The 17,320-nt window shown below is 39.1% G+C and overlaps 1 protein-coding gene across 4 annotated transcripts; it reads left to right on the top strand.

Annotated features, from left to right (window-relative positions):
- Positions 1–331: 331 nt before the first annotated feature.
- LOC100118323 (ATP-binding cassette sub-family G member 4) lies at positions 332–17,207 on the top strand. Of its 4 annotated transcripts, none has more exons than XM_008206621.4 (13): positions 332–790; positions 2,330–2,433; positions 7,035–7,165; positions 10,600–10,717; positions 11,943–12,132; positions 12,434–12,579; positions 14,198–14,436; positions 14,522–14,803; positions 14,878–15,035; positions 15,130–15,298; positions 15,378–15,478; positions 15,552–15,893; positions 15,977–17,207. In XM_008206621.4, the coding sequence occupies exons 2-13, from the start codon at positions 2,378–2,380 to the stop codon at positions 16,133–16,135; spliced, it is 2,091 nt and encodes a 696-aa protein (XP_008204843.1). In that variant the 5' UTR covers positions 332–790; positions 2,330–2,377; the 3' UTR covers positions 16,136–17,207. The 4 variants fall into 4 exon arrangements, with proteins under 4 accessions (XP_008204843.1, XP_008204842.1, XP_031780549.1 ...); XM_008206620.4 differs by having other exon boundaries at positions 390–790; positions 6,871–7,165; XM_031924689.2 differs by lacking the exons at positions 332–790; positions 2,330–2,433 and adding an exon at positions 5,541–5,902 and having other exon boundaries at positions 6,871–7,165.
- Positions 17,208–17,320: the final 113 nt, after the last annotated feature.

Genomic DNA, 17,320 nt, shown 5'->3' with positions numbered 1-17,320 from the left:
AAGTAGAAAACATGTAAACGTACATGTAACAAAACTATATATAGTGAAATAACATTAGATAAAATATAATTGCGATCTGTTGTACAGTATACAGTAGTCTACTGGTAAACATTATATAAAATGTCGGTTATATTTTTCATTAATTATTTATCAATAAGCTATCGCAGTCATACAGAGTTTCCTCGTTTAAAAAGTGGTGCGCTGATTTTCCGGACTAGATGGCGCGCGACATCGATGAGCAACGATAACCAATCAGAGCTCGCGATGCTGCTGAACATGCACTAGACAAAACACATAGACTCAAACAGACGCAGCCTTACACGTATATCAGAAAACGAGCAGAATAATTCAGAAGAGGTGGTCGGGACGGGAAAGAGGGGGGACGAGTGAGCGCTGCTGCTGTAGTGGCATGGGGATCGGAGAACGAGTACACAGCGGTGCTTTGGAAGATTTTTCAGTGCTCGATCGTCCGCCGTCGGATTTCGAGGAGTCATTGTTACGCAGACACAGAACATTTGCAGTAGTGAGTGTCGGACATACGAGATAGCGCAAGACGCGCTGTCCTCACGGAAACTCGGAGTCGAGCGTCCAAGACATCTTCCCCGTGCGTGTATGGCACAGGATCGGACTTTATCGCTCAGCTGATACGTCATGCTGCTTGCAACTGCGGACTGTTATTGTACGCAGTAGATTTCTGGGAAACAGCCTTTAAATTCCACCTACTGTCACTGGAGCGCATAGCGTCAGGACGACAGCCGCGGACGCACTGTTTCAGACAACAAGTTTAAAGGTACTTTTCTGTTTTTCTAAAAATCCGCAGAACATCGCCGCCTGCGGGGAATTATAAATTTACACACGAGTATATACCGATGATTACTCATTACTCGCGTCAAGGCTGATGGCGCTATGTGCGCGAGCTGTTTACTTCGATAAAAGTAAAGATGCATAAACCGAACCAGTGAGGATAGAAAATTTCGCCTCGAACAGGTTCTATCAATTTTGCAATAGACTCGTTACGCTTGTTGAGAACTCGATAAACGTACAATCATTATATTCTATGTTGGCCGACTCTTCTATACAACAGTTCCACATCCACATCACGCATAAAATATTATGTCTGGATATATGTGTGCATACTACACACTTTCTCGAAAGTACATACACGGTCAAGTTGAACGACTTGCCGAACGGTCTTTCTCTTTCCCTCTGGTTCTACTGCAACTTGCAGAGAGAAAACTCTCAGTCAAGATCTCGGGCGAGACGTAACGCGTTCATACTCGTACCTTTGTGTATAGCTATATACATATACTTACCTACGGCGCGTGCACGCACATTACCGTCGCGAACTGCGAAATCGACGCCGTTTTTTGTTGCTCCGGGATCGTTGCGAAATTACTTATTTGGCGCGCTTACTTACTATACGTAACTTTTATTCGCGGAATAAGATAGTGTGTACTTATAATACGTTATCGTCGAGCGAGCTTTAAACTTAATTGTCTCATTTCCACTTAATGCATTATGCATACGCAGTTCTAAAAAAGCTACCCATACGCAGATACGGATTCTTGGCATTTCCAGTTTTTACTCGTCTCTTATTACAATCTTCCGTGAATCTTCCTTTTCGTCGGGTCAACATCGGCGGGTTTATCGAACAGGTTATTTAACTTATATATACCATAGCTATATTTGTGTACGAGAGCTCGTCAAAACGAAACGAAAAAATAAAATGCAGCGAAGAATATTCCGCCAGGAAGTCGACAAACTCATCGCGAGAGTAACGTATTCGCATATACGAGATTGAAGTAATCTTGCGTGCTGCAGAGCTGTTGAGAGAGAAGAGTATTATATCGTCGTCTCTATATCGTTCAATAATAACAATTTATCATTAAGCACGCAGTTCAAGGACGACGATCTGGTGTATTTGACGCAAGTTTACGGTTTGTCCCGACGGCGCGATCAACGTAATCCTAATTAATGCTTGCATAAGTAACGCGGAATCGTAACTTTTACTTGATTAACAATTTGAGCAACAAATTTGAGTGAAAATTTCGCGTCTTTCAAGGTTAACGAGATCTCGCCGAATGTTCTCATGGCTGAATGCTTTGCTTCCAAAACAGTGTGCAAAACATTTTGCATTGAAAAAACAAAATACACTCTTAGTGCATCGAGTATTAAATCAATCAACAACGACACATCCTTATCGATTTAAAAATCTCTCCCTCTTCCCCATAACGTCTTAATTAATCACTCTTTTATTTTTCCTTGTTTGATAAATACAATATATATATGTGCCTATTTATGTACGCTGATTTTCTATTTATTGCTACAGATATTCATGGTGTTTTGGTAATCGAAAAGTGCTCTAAACTGGGACAAGATGGTTCAGCAAGAGAACCGTTTATCGAACGGGCAAGTAGCCCTAATCGGAAATGGGTAAGTTCGATTTCGACATTTTTATCTAATTCATGTTTTCAAGTAATCCGCGATAGGAAGAAATTTGGTTGTACTAACGGCAATAGCAAATATTCCATCTATTATCAGTATGTAAAATCAATATTTGCCGATGTCATGCGGTTTGATCGCACTGACAACAATAACACGTTCAGCATAACTCTCTACAAAGATAGTAGAAGCAGCATTAATTTTTTCCCTACTGCGGATTACATGGAAATATTCAAAGAATTTCATAGGCACGCGACTTTTATCTCAATAAATAATAACAAACCTCAAGCTTCATCAGGTAATCCTATAAATTTTTAAAACAATAAAATAAAAATCTACTTAACTGACCAAAGAAGAATCGTCGAGGCACATTATGAATTCTGTCGGCGGCTATATTGCACTATAAATTCTGGCTTTTTTTCCTACCATATAAATACTAGTAGTTAACTTGTTTACGTCTGCGAACAGCTTTGTGCGAAACTTTGTATCTCGAATCAAATTGTTTTGATGAAAATATAAGAAATTAGAAGGTCTCGGCTTGTTCGTACATCTCAGCAATCCTTATACTAAGAAAGCGCGACAAAGATCTACAAACGAAATAAATTTAATTCATTAGCATAGAAATTTCGCAAGTATAGAATTAACGACCATGATAGCGCGCTGGCGCTTCGCGCGTGGATTTTTTTAATTTTTCGATCAAACAGTTTTATTTGAATGAGAAGAAAATATATAGTAACCGTGTTTTTGTATAAAATTTCAAAATACATTAAATTGTACGATATTTTTAACATCTATTATTATTGCGTAACTCGGAAAATTCAAGTGTGGGGAAAGAATTTGTATTTCAACAGATAAATAAACGAATACTTACAATAGAACAATGCCCCATATTTTTGCAATATCTGAAAATTTTTTTATTGAAAGTTTAAATAAAAAATACTTGGATCACGTAGCATTTCTTGATATCAGTTGGCAAAAAAAAAGAATGAATGATCGTGGTGGACGTGACAGCAAGGATGCGTGCAATGGTCGCAGGATTCTCATCGACGTCATCGCACGTCAAACAGGAGCTCGTTATTACGAATTCCATAACGGCCCCATTGTTTCTTTTTTGTGAAACGCGTCCGAACTACTAGTTGGCTTATTTAAGTAGGATCACAAAGCGTTTCGTATGATACTCTGTAACTCTAATAATAATTTACGATTGGATAATTATCAATTATTGATGACGCTTTTGCAGACGCTGTTTCATTGCGTGTAAGTGTAACAGTATCTATAACATCAAAATGGCATATTATTCATTGATTTGCAATATTAGCAACGAACAAATTGAATCCGATGGTGCATGCACGTCAGGGGACATTGGAACCCGCGTACGCGCTCATTTAGGCGGGGAACATTCGAGAGAGGTTGGAAAAATACTTTCACTGAGTTCACCGATCACGATTCAATGCCCCATAGCAGCTGTCAGCGCGCAAATTCACCAACGCGCTTCGCTAAATCGTCGTGCTCGAAATTACAAAAATTAGAAATTGAGAAATTACTCTTCGATGTCGAATAAAAAAAAATTTAAGAAGGCAAAGTTCACACCCAAAAACGTCAAATCGCGCTATCTTCCTCGTAAAATAATTTTTCTATACGTTCCTCGCTTCTCGAAAAGTTACCTTTCATTTTTCCGCACACATCCCATCAGCGGTCAGCAAAAGCAACTGGTTTCCTCAGACGGCTTCTAGAAGCTTATACGCGAAGTTGCTGTGTCCTGCTCAGAGCCACTTTTGCAACTTTCCTCTTGCACGTCGAGCAGGGCCTCGTGCTTCTTTACATACATGCGCTCGTTCGGTTTGTCCCGCAGTGCTTCTTGCGGATGCTGCGACGTGATTAGCAACGCGCATGTCGTTGTGCCATCGGCAGTTTTTTCTTCGTCTGGTTAGGGAAGCCACTAATTGGGATGAAAAAGTTAATTAATTTTTATATAATACAATGTCGTGGATGCAGCTGAAATCTTCATACGTAGATACATACCTACAGCGTGTACGAGCGGCAGTATCTGATAAGGAAGCGATGACGGATAAAGTCCAAAGTCCAGTGAGCGAAGGAAGGGATTCCGAAAGACTTTTTATGCCCGCTCGGTATCACCTTGAGAAAAAGTTGTCAAGAGCTTCTGGCTGGACCAGTTGCTTCTTGTTTTGACTGCAATTTTGCCCCGCGCGCGTATCGACTTCAGCCCGATGATGCATAAGACGACGACATATCTCTCCGCTCTTTGTTTCAACTCTAATTTGTCCAGACGATAAGTCTACGCGAGAGATGCAAACAAAGCATCTACCGTTCACGTGGAATCTTATGTTGTAACGATATGAGCGTTACTTTTTGTCCTGCATTTTTTTTTGCATCCGTGTTCTTTGGTACATACTTGTGAAATTCGGTTAAGAAATATTCCGATGATATTGAGCTCGGAGAAACGCGATGTTATGGAAACAAGCAGTCGTTACCTTCTTATAACTTGTGTATAGCGAATTATAATAATCTTGTTTGAAAAATTAAGTCGTCTCTCGAGGCGCAGTCTTATGTAAGAGATTTTCAACTCGGCTTTTATACCATTCTGGTAAAGAGCTCTGAAATATTTAGACCGTGGTACAGATGTTTCATATACGAATTATTTTCGTCATTCCTGAATAGACAATTTTAATAGATTTTCGATATCGATATATTCTATATCAGTATGTCGAGGCACGAATTCTTTTTAGCGAGATTAGATAGGTGGGCGTAGAAAATATGTCTTTTACCGAATCTGTACCCGAAAGTTGAGCATTTATTTTTATATCATTTATGTAAAAGGGTTTATTTTGCGATATCCCCCTCTTCTACAATCTCGACTACAGTGACAAAAATAAGGGAAAAAAACTCGATCATTAGTGGCGGGATCGGCGAGTGTTAGGCTAGAAAAAAAATCCGTCAAACCTTGTTCACGCGCATATTCGTGCAAGCACAGAAAGAGAGAGAGAGAGAGAGAGAGAGAGAGAGAGAGAGAGAGAGAGAGAGAGAGAGAGAGAGAGAGAGAGTGGGAAAAGAGCATCGAGACGAGACAATAGCCTGACGCTCCCCACCGCAAAGAAGCGTTGAGTGTTCGCACGAGTTGCGTATGCGCGCAGGAGCAGTGCAAAAGAGTCAGCACTGTCGACGGTCAACGGTGACGGCCGTCATCTTCTTCGTCGCGGAGCAGTTGCAGTAGCTGCATTAGTCCGACTCGAATCGCGAAGCCGCGAGTACTTCCGAGGCTGAGGCTCCGATCGGCCATTCGCTTACATACGCAAGGCACACTTTTATTGTCTGGCTTGTGGACTCGAAATTGTGCGGGAAACGGAAATTGCTTGCCGATCGCTATGTCTCTGAAGTATCCGCTACACTAAGGTTTATCGCTCTATTGTAAGACCAGTGCAAACTCGCGCACAACGACGATGTAAGGATCATTATATTTACGCTTCTTTATAAAAGCTTCGAACAAAGAATGTATTCGCTATTTCATCGACACGTCAAGTATTGTTTATCTCTTTCGCAGAGGAAATGTGCTATATCCATATTTCCTTTGAAATTCGACGCGAGTTTTCTTCTCGTCTCGTGACAAAGAAAAGCAGTGCGATCTATTATTTCAACGAATACCTAATAATCTGAGAGATTACTGCTGACGCAGCGTTGTTTTATGGAACGGAATAAACAGTCATTTTTTCGATATCCACTTCTGCATAATATGCTTCTGTTTTTCAATCTCTCTCTCTCTCTCTCTCTCTCTCTCTCTCTCTCTCTCTCTCTCTCTCTCTCTCTCTCTCTCTCTCTCTCTCTCTCTCTCTCTCTCTCTATCTCTCTCTCTCTATGTATGTTTATGTTGTGCACGTGTTATCATTTGACGCAATATAGTGAATACATTTTTACTGCGCACTATTGATACCCGTCTATAACTTAATTACGCGATCAATCATAAGATTTACATTATACCGATCGCTGTAATAAAAATTTTAACGAAAAGTTTCTCAGTATAGTTTACGGATGTTATTCCTACAAATTTGAGACAAAGCACAGCTGCGCAGTGTATATCTCACGTTTCTTTAATCTTATCGCTTTTTGGGCAGTGTTTATCTGCAATTCGCGTATCGCGTATGAGAAAATTACTGAAAACGCATTTTCAAATATTTGACGTGTCATCCCTGGTAGAAATTAATCTAGAAACTGGCAAGTTCTTAGGATTTTAACACAAGAACTTGCCAGTTTTTAGGTTAATTTCTACCAGGTATCTGTGACTAATAAGCAGATGGAAAAATCTCCAAACCACAAATAAACTCGTCGGAGCTTTGTTTTGCTTTGCAATAAAAACATAACGACACATGTACTCAGAACCAACAGCCAAAGACAGAATTCATACGATTTTTCCAGGCAAAAGGTGTGACTTTATCTTATTGATTTGACTCCTGGTCTCGTGTAAAAAAGAGAACAAGTTGTACATTTGAAAACTTGAACAAAAAAAAAGGATTTACGATGAAGCTCGAAGGTAGCAGTTCCACTGAAAATGATGGCAATGGAATCTTGTTGCAATCTAGGAGAAGTTCCGAGGTTCGGGTGCAAATCATCCAAGCAAAACCAAAGACGATTACACATTTGCCAAAGAGACCGCCGGTTGATCTTGCATTCTCCGACTTGACCTACAAGGTGCGAGAGGGACGAAAAAGCAGTAAGTAAATAAGTTTTATTTTTATGTTATTCGTATACATTTTTACTTACGGACTAGATGCAAATGTTCCTATTTTTTATTACACTTACTTAAACTGTATCCATCACTCTTCCTTATCGACGCCGCAGTTGCATAACCATTTGCCGGTTTTGTCTATCAAAAATGATTATTCACATGAACAATTTAAATTTTTACTACCCAACTCAGATTTTTTGAGCTCTTGTGAAGTCATCTTCATTATACAGGGACTTCCTTCTTATTTTTTGGTTGGACTACACAGAACGATCTAAAATTAAAGACTATACTCAACATCAAAACACTCATTCGTGAAGTTTGACAGCGCTTGTCGAGACAAGGCTTGAAGAATGTCTTACTTCACGTTAGCTATCAAAACGTTCAATTACGAGTTCGCAACGGAAATACCAGAATTGCAACTCGTACTCACGCGGGTTAGAAAAATTTGTCATTTCATAATGCCACGACTCCTATGCATCGCAGTCATCTAGATGCCTACGAAAAATCGTCGACGAACAGAGCTGTTAGTTATTCAATCGATATCGGAAATTATTTCTGGTTTTCTGTCGCTGAGTGGGTCTGCTCGCGTGATTTTCAATCCCAAATTATATAGTTACATTCGTCTTGAAAGCAGCTCCCGCTAATTCCCATGGAGAAGGGGACAAGTGCCAGGGATTTTCGCAACTTTTTTGCACAACCTTGTGCATGCGCCGTAGACTCGAGAGTTTTATAACGCCGGTTGCCTCGATGACATTTTATTTTCGTTAATGTATTATATTATTATTCTTTATAATACAACCCTGGGCAAATCATTCATTTTGCTGACTCGAGAAAAGGCTTGCACAACCGGCGAGTAATGATAATCGCCCGAGCCATTCTATACCATCAATTCGTAGCATCATCTCCTGCTATTTTCCATCTTTTTTCCTGACTCGGAAAAACGATTGAAAAAAAAACTCGCAAAGCGATATACTTGCAGCAGCGCTGATTGATAAGTACACGCGGCAAAATTTATGCAAATAACGATCGGATTCGCGTGTGTGCGAGTATGCCACACAGAGTGGAGACAAAAATTATCCGATTTAATGTCATGTAATGGAGTATAAAGCTTGTCACTCAGTTCCATCTTTCTTTGCGCTCCCGATATTGCTTTTTTCTATCATTGCGATGTTGTCACACGTGCCAATCAACAAAACAAATGTTGTGTGTGCTGCACGCCGACCGTTGGTGATTTACCCTTTAAAAATGATAAGCTAGTATGGTTATGTCTTTTATTTTTTTTGTTACTTCTTTTTTTTAGCGCTGCATAGTGCGTCGCGTTTGTCTTTGTTTTTTGTTATTCTCTGTTTTCCGGCTTCTTACACGCAAGCCGGTGACGAATAGTGTACAATGAAATAACGATTTTCGCTACATGATTTTGCATAGATATGTATATACTTTTTTTTAATACGCATACTATGCGTGATGCTGTAAATGATTTTTAAATTGATCTCTGGTGATATAGAAAAGCTCGTAGTGCAAGATTATAGTTGGGAAAAAACTACTTGATCACGCGTCACAACACTTGCCCATCACGTGGTGTGCGCGTTTCGTACTGATGATCTAGTCGTAATACGAATCCACTAATTTATTTAAAATAGTACGTTACGATACGTGTGACTTAAATGGTTCTTTTAATCATTTAAGTCAAGAGTATCGTATAAAATGTTATAGCACAGACTGCTAAAGTCCGCAATTCTTGACTATTCGTGACTAAAGTAGTTCTTATTTGCACCGTGAGGTTAGCGCACGAGCGTAGCGAGTGTGATAAACACGGTGCAAAAAAGGACTACTTTAGTCACAGATAGGCGTGACTTAACAGCGGATTTTAGCCACACTGTGCTATAAATGTATGTTTACATACAGAAGAAAATAAAATAACGATCATTTTTATCTCACTGAATTTGCATTTACAAACGAGTATAATTTTTTACTTTTGAAATTACTGATACCACCATGCATTACATTGATTAAAACATCATTTTTTTTTGTACTATTGGTCAGTGAAGAGACACTTTGCGTCAACAAAACGAGCACCATAATTCGCTTTTGACACAATTAAAACAAAACAAATATCGCGGAAGTCGATTACTTCTCGTGCAACTTGCATCCCTCGCCTCAGGCTACTTGAGGCCTCGGTTCGAGCTGCACTTTGTCCTCACTTTTTTCTTCTTAATACAGACTATTATTATTGAGATAAAACACGTGGAAAAGTGAAATAAATTTTAATTTATTTTCACTCATTCAGCAATCTTGTTTATATTTTTCATGCATTTAAAGAGCAGCATGTGAGTGTATGATAAAGCACTTCATCAGTGTTTCATTGTTCGATCGTATTTTATCGTTGGATATCGGGAAGAATAAGCACTCGAGTGGGGGCAGGTTCTGTATTGAGCCAAAGTCCTCACGATAAGACAATGTGTGATCGAACGCAAGATAATCATCAGAATCGTTATTCTATAAGCTTTTTTTTTAGAAAAATCACGATTATATTGTTGAAAAACACGTCTTGTGAATTTCATGCATTTATTTGACGAGAATGATATACTAATGGAAGATAAATATATGAGTTACAATTAATCTTCATGAGCTCCGCATGAAATGGTTTTTAAGGTATTAAAGTCAAAGTTTAATATTTCGTCATCATCATGTCGGATAATGACAAGTCTTTGAAAATTGCCGTTAATTATTCTTGCGTAATTTTTTTACTTACCCACGTACTGAATGAAATCTCGATCTTGCAATTTAGATGTGGAACAAGAAAATCTCCTCATTTTTTGGTCCAAAACAAAGTTTGCTAACAAAGTTCTGAAAAAATGGGGTTTATTAATATATTTATTTACGCAATATTCCATCGAAATGTCAAATATCAGATAATAACCAAGTTTAAAAACTCGATAAAAAAAACTTAATATCTGAAATATGTAATTAATAATCTCCGTTTGACCAAGTCGCGATAAGAAAACTTTATCAAAGCTCACGAAGGTCGTGGCTAAATCTTTTTCAACCGAACGAGTGAAATTTCTTCCTCGGTACAAAGTTCTCAGCTGCGGTAGATTCATTACGCTGTGCATACATATATATTTTTGTATCCGTAGGATGAATCATATGAGCTCGTTAATCAGCACGTTTTACGCATATGCATATGTTTTTTTTATTGTCTCTCCCTCTACAACTCCGTTACTCTCTTGTTCTTATTGTTATGCATTAGACTTGGTGCTTTCGCGCAAATGTAAGATAAATTTCTCGACTCTTTGTTATAAGATGCAAGAGAATCTTCGGTTTATCTTTTTACTTTACGCAGATAATGTACGTTTGAAAATTTCGTGTATATCCTGTTGGGAATATTAATATTTTAAAATTCTATTTTTCCATTGCAGATGTCAAAACTATTCTCAAGTCTGTCAGTGGCAGGCTTCGATCAGGAGAGTTGACGGCGATCATGGGTCCTTCCGGTGCCGGAAAATCGACCCTGCTCAACATCCTCACAGGATACAAGTAAGCTAATCATAGAAAATGTTCTAGAGAAGACCTACTTTTACGTACTTCGACGTTGGAAATCAACGAGTGCGTTTTCCTCAAATACGGCTACTCAGAAACGCGCGTAATTTACATTTGACATCAGCCGCACAAAAGCAGCAAAATATACATTTGTGTAGAACCGAGTGACTCGTTTCGAAAGTTCAGCTATACAAAGGCTACTGCTGCTATACTGGCGATGCGCAAATGCGCGTAATATCGCGAAAGAAAGAGAGAGAGAGAGAGAGAGAGAGAGAGAGAGAGAGAGAGTGCGAGTGAGAGCTGCGATCGCGTAATCCACGCAACGGCCGTGTGTAAATGTACTTTCCTCCGGAAGGCAGACACTCGTTTAACGAAATTTTCGTGCGCCTGTCGCCGCCGCCACTTCTTAGAAGTGAGAGTCATTTCACTTTCTTCGGCCTATTCTCCGACAAAGATCCGCTGAATGTATAAATCGCTCGGTGTAATTTAACTTGTCGTCATCGAAATTCGGTTTTAACAAAGACTATCCTCTGCTCGTCTATTTACCAGCCGTCAGAAAATTCCACGTACGCGCGGACAACAGAGCAAGAAAGACTTTGTTCTATTTGAGCTCGATAGTCCAGATTTCGTCACGATGAGAGATTAGCATAGAGCATTATACGATCCGTTGCGCAGGGGTCAGTTTCGTGTCAAGGCAATTCAAGCGCTTCTCTCTCGCTCTCTCACACTCACGCGCGCGCAAATTCGTCGTCTAAATAATAATAACAATAACGAGCATGACAATGCGCAGCAAATTTCTTCTTCTCTTCCGCCGAGAGCAGCGTCCATGGAAATACTCGCTCATTGCAATGATTTTTCCTCGTGCGCTCTCGCCGCAGCGCTGATGATGCAGAGAAAGACAGTGCGCGAGACGATCGGAGAGGCGAAAGCAAAAAGTCCTCTCTCGGTATCTTTCCTCTCTTGAGGTCGCGATGCAGCTATCGTGTAAACCGGTTTCCCTCTCGGCCTCGCTCTTTGGCTTTTATATGACGATATATGAAGAAAAAAAGGAGCCGATTTTTTAAACTCAGCGCGCGTGACATTGAAATATCTCGCGGAAAAATTATATGGAATTTTATTTCGTCCCCTCGCGAGCTTGATTTTCTGGTCTAATCGCAGCTGCGACGTTGATATTTGCTTTGTTTGCGTTTTATTTATTTTTGGCTATGTGTGACGATTTCAGAACGACCGGCATGCAGGGCAGCATCACCATGAACGGACGCGAGAGGAATTTAAGTGCCTTCAGGAAACTCTCTTGCTACATCATGCAAGACAACCAACTTCACGGCAATTTGACCGTCCAGGAAGCGATGAAAGTTGCCGCGAATCTTAAACTGGGCAGGAACGTCAGAGAAGCCGAGAAAGAGGAAGTGGTACGATCGACTTCTCGCCTTTTGTTGAATGTTTCGATTTATCCGTCATTGTTATCCCAATATTATCCTCTCTTCGCTCGAGATCGAGCACGTACAATATTTTCATTAATTCTTGTTTTTTTTTTCACTCATCCATTTATTCTCGGGCAATAAAGCACGGCGAAAAATATACTGCAACGTTTGCTCGCCAACGTTGTCCCCACAGTGTTCCGTGTTTTCCTTGCGCGTTTCTTGTTTCGTTTTTGTGCGTCCTGACTTGACTTGTCATTGCCGACATTAAAAGTAAGCATATGTGTTGTAGATTCAAGAGATCCTCGAGACGCTTGGCCTCGCCGAGCACCGGAAAACTATGACCTCGAACCTCAGTGGTGGTCAGAAGAAACGACTTTCCATCGCCCTCGAACTCGTCAATAACCCGCCCATCATGTTCTTTGATGAGCCTACAAGGTAATTTAAAAAAAACCACTGCGACATGCGCTTGTCTTGCCTATTCTATTTGACAAAGGGAATCAGGGATAAAGAATCGACTGCGTGCAATTAATCGAAGAGCTTTTAAAAATCCAAGCGTATACTTAGCAAACGAAAATCGAGGAAAAATTTCCGTCGGCCATGTATTTGTTCGCTTCGCTGCATGTGTTGATGCCCGCGCGCGACTCGAATACACAAGCGGACAAACTGGCCAGCTAATACTGAGAGTTTCTCTTTCGTTGAGCAGTACCTGCACGAGCTAGAACGGACTGCGGGAACCACGAATATCGCTGAAAGAAAAAAGCCGCGTCGCATCGTCGCGCTTGTTGTATGTACGAGGAATTTGTAATTATAAGCATCGTGCGACGTCGCTATCGCACGTATAGGTACGTGTACGGGCTGCGTGCGTTAGAAGTCAATGAAGAATCGGATGAAGGACGTTTTCCGCGACCCGTACATACTTACTAGCCGCTGTTACTTATTTGGTCTCCTCGACTATTCCAAGCGAGCCTCTGCAGTTGTCATTACAACTTGTTTTTTTACTCGAGAAAAAAATCACTTAATAACCCTGTATAAATACCAGGTGAATTATTGCGCGCTTTGAAATATAAATCACATGAAAGAACTTTTATGTCGTCGGAGTATCCCTGAAATAATGTCATGCATAAGTTTAGCTGATTATATACGCATGGACATTGATCTAGAAGAAAATGATTGACGGTTTTATACAATGTAAGCATCGTTATACATTCGCGACAAATTCGTTTTTTGGCCGGTTTATGAAGGTAAATTCGATTTTAATTATATACTTACCTTTTTGATCCTAATGCTACGTTGTACAACTGCAAGGACTTGTTAGTAGATGTTGTTTTGGTATACATCAATTTTGTAAAGAATACTCTCGTACTCAGAAATCGCGGAAGCGAGCTTAAAACACTATTTCAAATCTAGCTCCGGAAAAAATCATTACAATTACGTGACTAGACGAGCTGTCAAGTTCTCAGATTTCTTATTCAGAATTTCGTGTTTTGTGCGATCATAACTAACATTCATGCAAAAAGACTTGGAAAATAATATAAAATAATAATTTTTTACGAAATTTAAGTATGTTTCTAAAACACACTGTTTATTGGTTATTAATGGGTTCAACGATGTTATGTACAATGAAAGAGAGAGTTTCAGCAGGAACTACAAACATCCATCAGTTTTTTTTGTAGTCTCTCTTCTCGAACTTTCTCTTAATTTTCCCCGTCAGGTTCGTTACATAAATTAAAAAGAAATGTATCGGATTTTAAATGTGGGCCGTTTGTATTTTTATACACACAAGTGCTTGATAATTTGTCTAGTTTCATTAGCATGAAATTTAAGAAAAGTTCACGAACTCTGCGGTAGGAGTATGAATATATAATTCTTTATTTTCTTTCTCTCCCTGGTTCAAATTGAATCTTGAATATTTTAATACTATACATCTTCGCATCGCTGAGTTTGGCACAAGACCGGTTCGTTTATCGTATCCTTGGAAGGCGCAGTAATTAAAATAAAAACATTCAACGCTTTTAAAATTGGAGAAATAAAATAATATTTAACTATTTTTCAGTGGCCTCGACTCGTCGTCCTGCTTCCAGTGCATCTCTCTTCTGAAGACACTAGCTCGCGGTGGTCGCACGATAATTTGCACCATTCATCAGCCTAGCGCACGTCTCTTTGAGATGTTCGATGCCCTGTATACCCTCGCAGAAGGCCAGTGCGTCTATCAGGGATCAACGTCCCAGCTTGTGCCCTTCCTAAGTTCACTTGGTCTCAACTGTCCCAGCTATCACAATCCTGCTTCTTTCAGTAAGTACTTCAAGTCGATTGAGCTATCGTCTTGTTTCACAACAATCAGATTAGCAGTATACTGTACGCTATTTGTTATTTGCAGTAATCGAGGTATCGTGCGGAGAGTATGGCGACAACATTAAGAATTTGGTTAACGCCATCAGGAATGGCAAACACGACATACGCGACGGCTATGCTTTTCCCGAAAAGGAGGTCCTCAACAATTCCAGTGTCAAGAATGGCGATGCAACATCAGACGGTACCAGTGCCAAGGACAAGAATGACGTTAACAACATCGAGGACAAGTTCTGCGAGAGCAAGCTAAACGAAAAGAGTAACGGTGGCATGATATCCAGCTATGCCAAAAACGACATTGTCAAACAAAGTACAGTACATTTTACCTACCTTTATTTCGGGATTTTACGTGATGAACAAAACTAATTCATATTTCTGACGCAGGTGAAATCGCGCTCTTGATGGATGACAAAAAAGACAACGTTACTACTTCTTTGCTTGATAGTACTCTCGTGACGACTCCTGAAAGATATCCCACATCGGAACTTGTGCAATTTTGGATTGTCTTGAAACGTACCTTGCTCTTCAGTAGAAGAGATTGGGTAAGATTGATGAACTTGATTCGTATTTGTTAACGTAAATCTCATTCACAAATCAGCATGTTTATAAGATATATTTTTGGTTTAATTTTTTCAGACTCTCATGTACCTTCGATTGTTTGCTCACATCTTGGTAGGATTTTTAATCGGAGCGCTGTACTATGACATTGGTAACGACGCCACGAAAGTTCTCAGTAATCTTGGTTTCTTATTCTTCAACATGTTGTTCCTTATGTACACATCTATGACAATCACGATTTTATCATGTAAGTTTGCTTATATCACTGAGACTTGCATAAATTAAAAATATGGACTATTATAAAATTAATTTCTCTTCTGTTCTAGTCCCACTCGAGATGCCAGTTTTGTTAAAGGAAAGCTTTAATAGATGGTATTCTTTGAAGTCTTACTATTTAGCCATAACAGTGTCGGACATTCCATTCCAGGTATGTCCTAAAAAACTACGATAGATAAGCGTAACGTGTGGTCATCAATTTACTAAAACTTTTATTTTCACAGGCAATTTTCTGCATTCTCTACGTAACAATCGTTTATTTCTTGACGAGTCAACCGGCCGAGCTTTCCCGATTCAGTATGTTCTTGGGAACGTGCCTTCTCATATCCTTCGTAGCACAATCCGTAGGATTAGTCGTTGGTGCGGCAATGAATGTGCAAAACGGTGTATTTTTGGCTCCAGTTATGTCAGTACCTTTCCTGCTGTTCTCTGGCTTCTTCGTCAGCTTCGACGCTATACCCGTTTACCTACGATGGATTACTTATTTAAGTTACATCCGTTATGGATTCGAAGGAACTGCCTTGGCTACCTATTCGTTTGGTCGCGAAAAGTTAAGCTGCAAACAGGTAAGAGCAACATATTACTTTTTTAGAAACTTATTGAATGTTTTAAGTATATTTTATTTACATCTGAAATCGTTACTTTTCAGGAGTACTGCCATTTCAAGAAACCACAGCAAACGCTTGAAGAACTTGACATGAACCATGCCGATTTCAAGCTCGACGTCCTCGCTCTTCTGCTTATCTTCCTTGTGCTCAGAATCGCCGCGTACCTGTTCCTTCGTTGGAAGCTGAAGTCCTCGCGATAAATTTCTTGAAGAATAATATCTACTGAATTTTCGAGTTATAACGAACAAAACAAAAAACGAAATACATTCAAATGCTCTCTTGTTTATTAGCTTTTATTTTGGATAATTACAGGAAAAGAGCAGCAACGTATTTAACCAGACAGAAACTTGAAAAAAAAATGACTAAAGCGCGTTCGATGGTGATTTAGGGTACAGCTCTACTTTTCACAGTAAAGCTTAAAAGATTTCGCTTCAAAAAGAAGAATCTTTTATCAGTGAACTTAAGCTAACGTGGCTAATATTATTTATTTATAAACCTGTCTTAGAAAATAATGTTTAGCGTATAATCATTATTCAGGGTATTTTTTCGCTCTTTTTTTATGCAATGCACAGAATATTTTATAAAACCGACTAACTGTTTATAAAAACGCTCATCGAACGATTATACAATGATAATGCGATACACTATAGTTATGGTAACAAAAGTTTTGTACGTATTTGTTCTCTTCTTATGATAAAGTGATATTACGATTATGATTCAAATTTTGTATACACGTTTTCTGTACACTTTCGTTCGCGTCAAACGAAATAATAATGTTGCAATTCTCTGTCCTCAAATGGCTGTGAGCACATGAAATCAATATGAGCGGAAAATGGGTTGAAGATGATTTATATCACGATGATAAGATGGACAAAAAATGGCATTCGCCACAGCACGAGACTCTCTTGCCAGAATTAATTGTAGAAACATCGGAAAACCAAATATTTACTAACGTTATTTTTAGTAAAAAATGTTATAGTAGATTCGTATGCTATATAGTGTGCCTTAATTCTTAATGATATGTACATGAATTAAGCCTATGAAGGAAATAAAACTTTCATTGTGTAAAACTCGCGTGCTTATTGCGAATTCGAGAATTGAACAAGAGTAGAATGAGTCTTCATGACTGTACTGAGGCCTTTAATATTTTATCCAATCACTGCGTGCGGGTACATTATTTTGAGCCAGCAGAACATCGGAGCATATTTTGTAATAGATTTGTAAACCTACATTTGTTATATGAATAAAATACAATTTTCATAAATTTTAAAATACGTCTTTTGACTCAAATTTAAAAATTATCACGAGAGAAAAAATTGACACAAAAATAATGAAATAAAGATCAGTTGCTTAAAAAAAAAATCACAGCTACACTATAATTTTCT

The sequence above is a fragment of the Nasonia vitripennis genome, chromosome 2, assembly GCF_009193385.2.
Source record: "Nasonia vitripennis strain AsymCx chromosome 2, Nvit_psr_1.1, whole genome shotgun sequence".
Classification (NCBI taxonomy): Eukaryota; Metazoa; Arthropoda; class Insecta; order Hymenoptera; family Pteromalidae; genus Nasonia; species Nasonia vitripennis.
The sequence above is the reverse complement of the archived record's forward strand: the minus strand, read 5'-3'. Positions and strand labels throughout refer to the sequence as shown.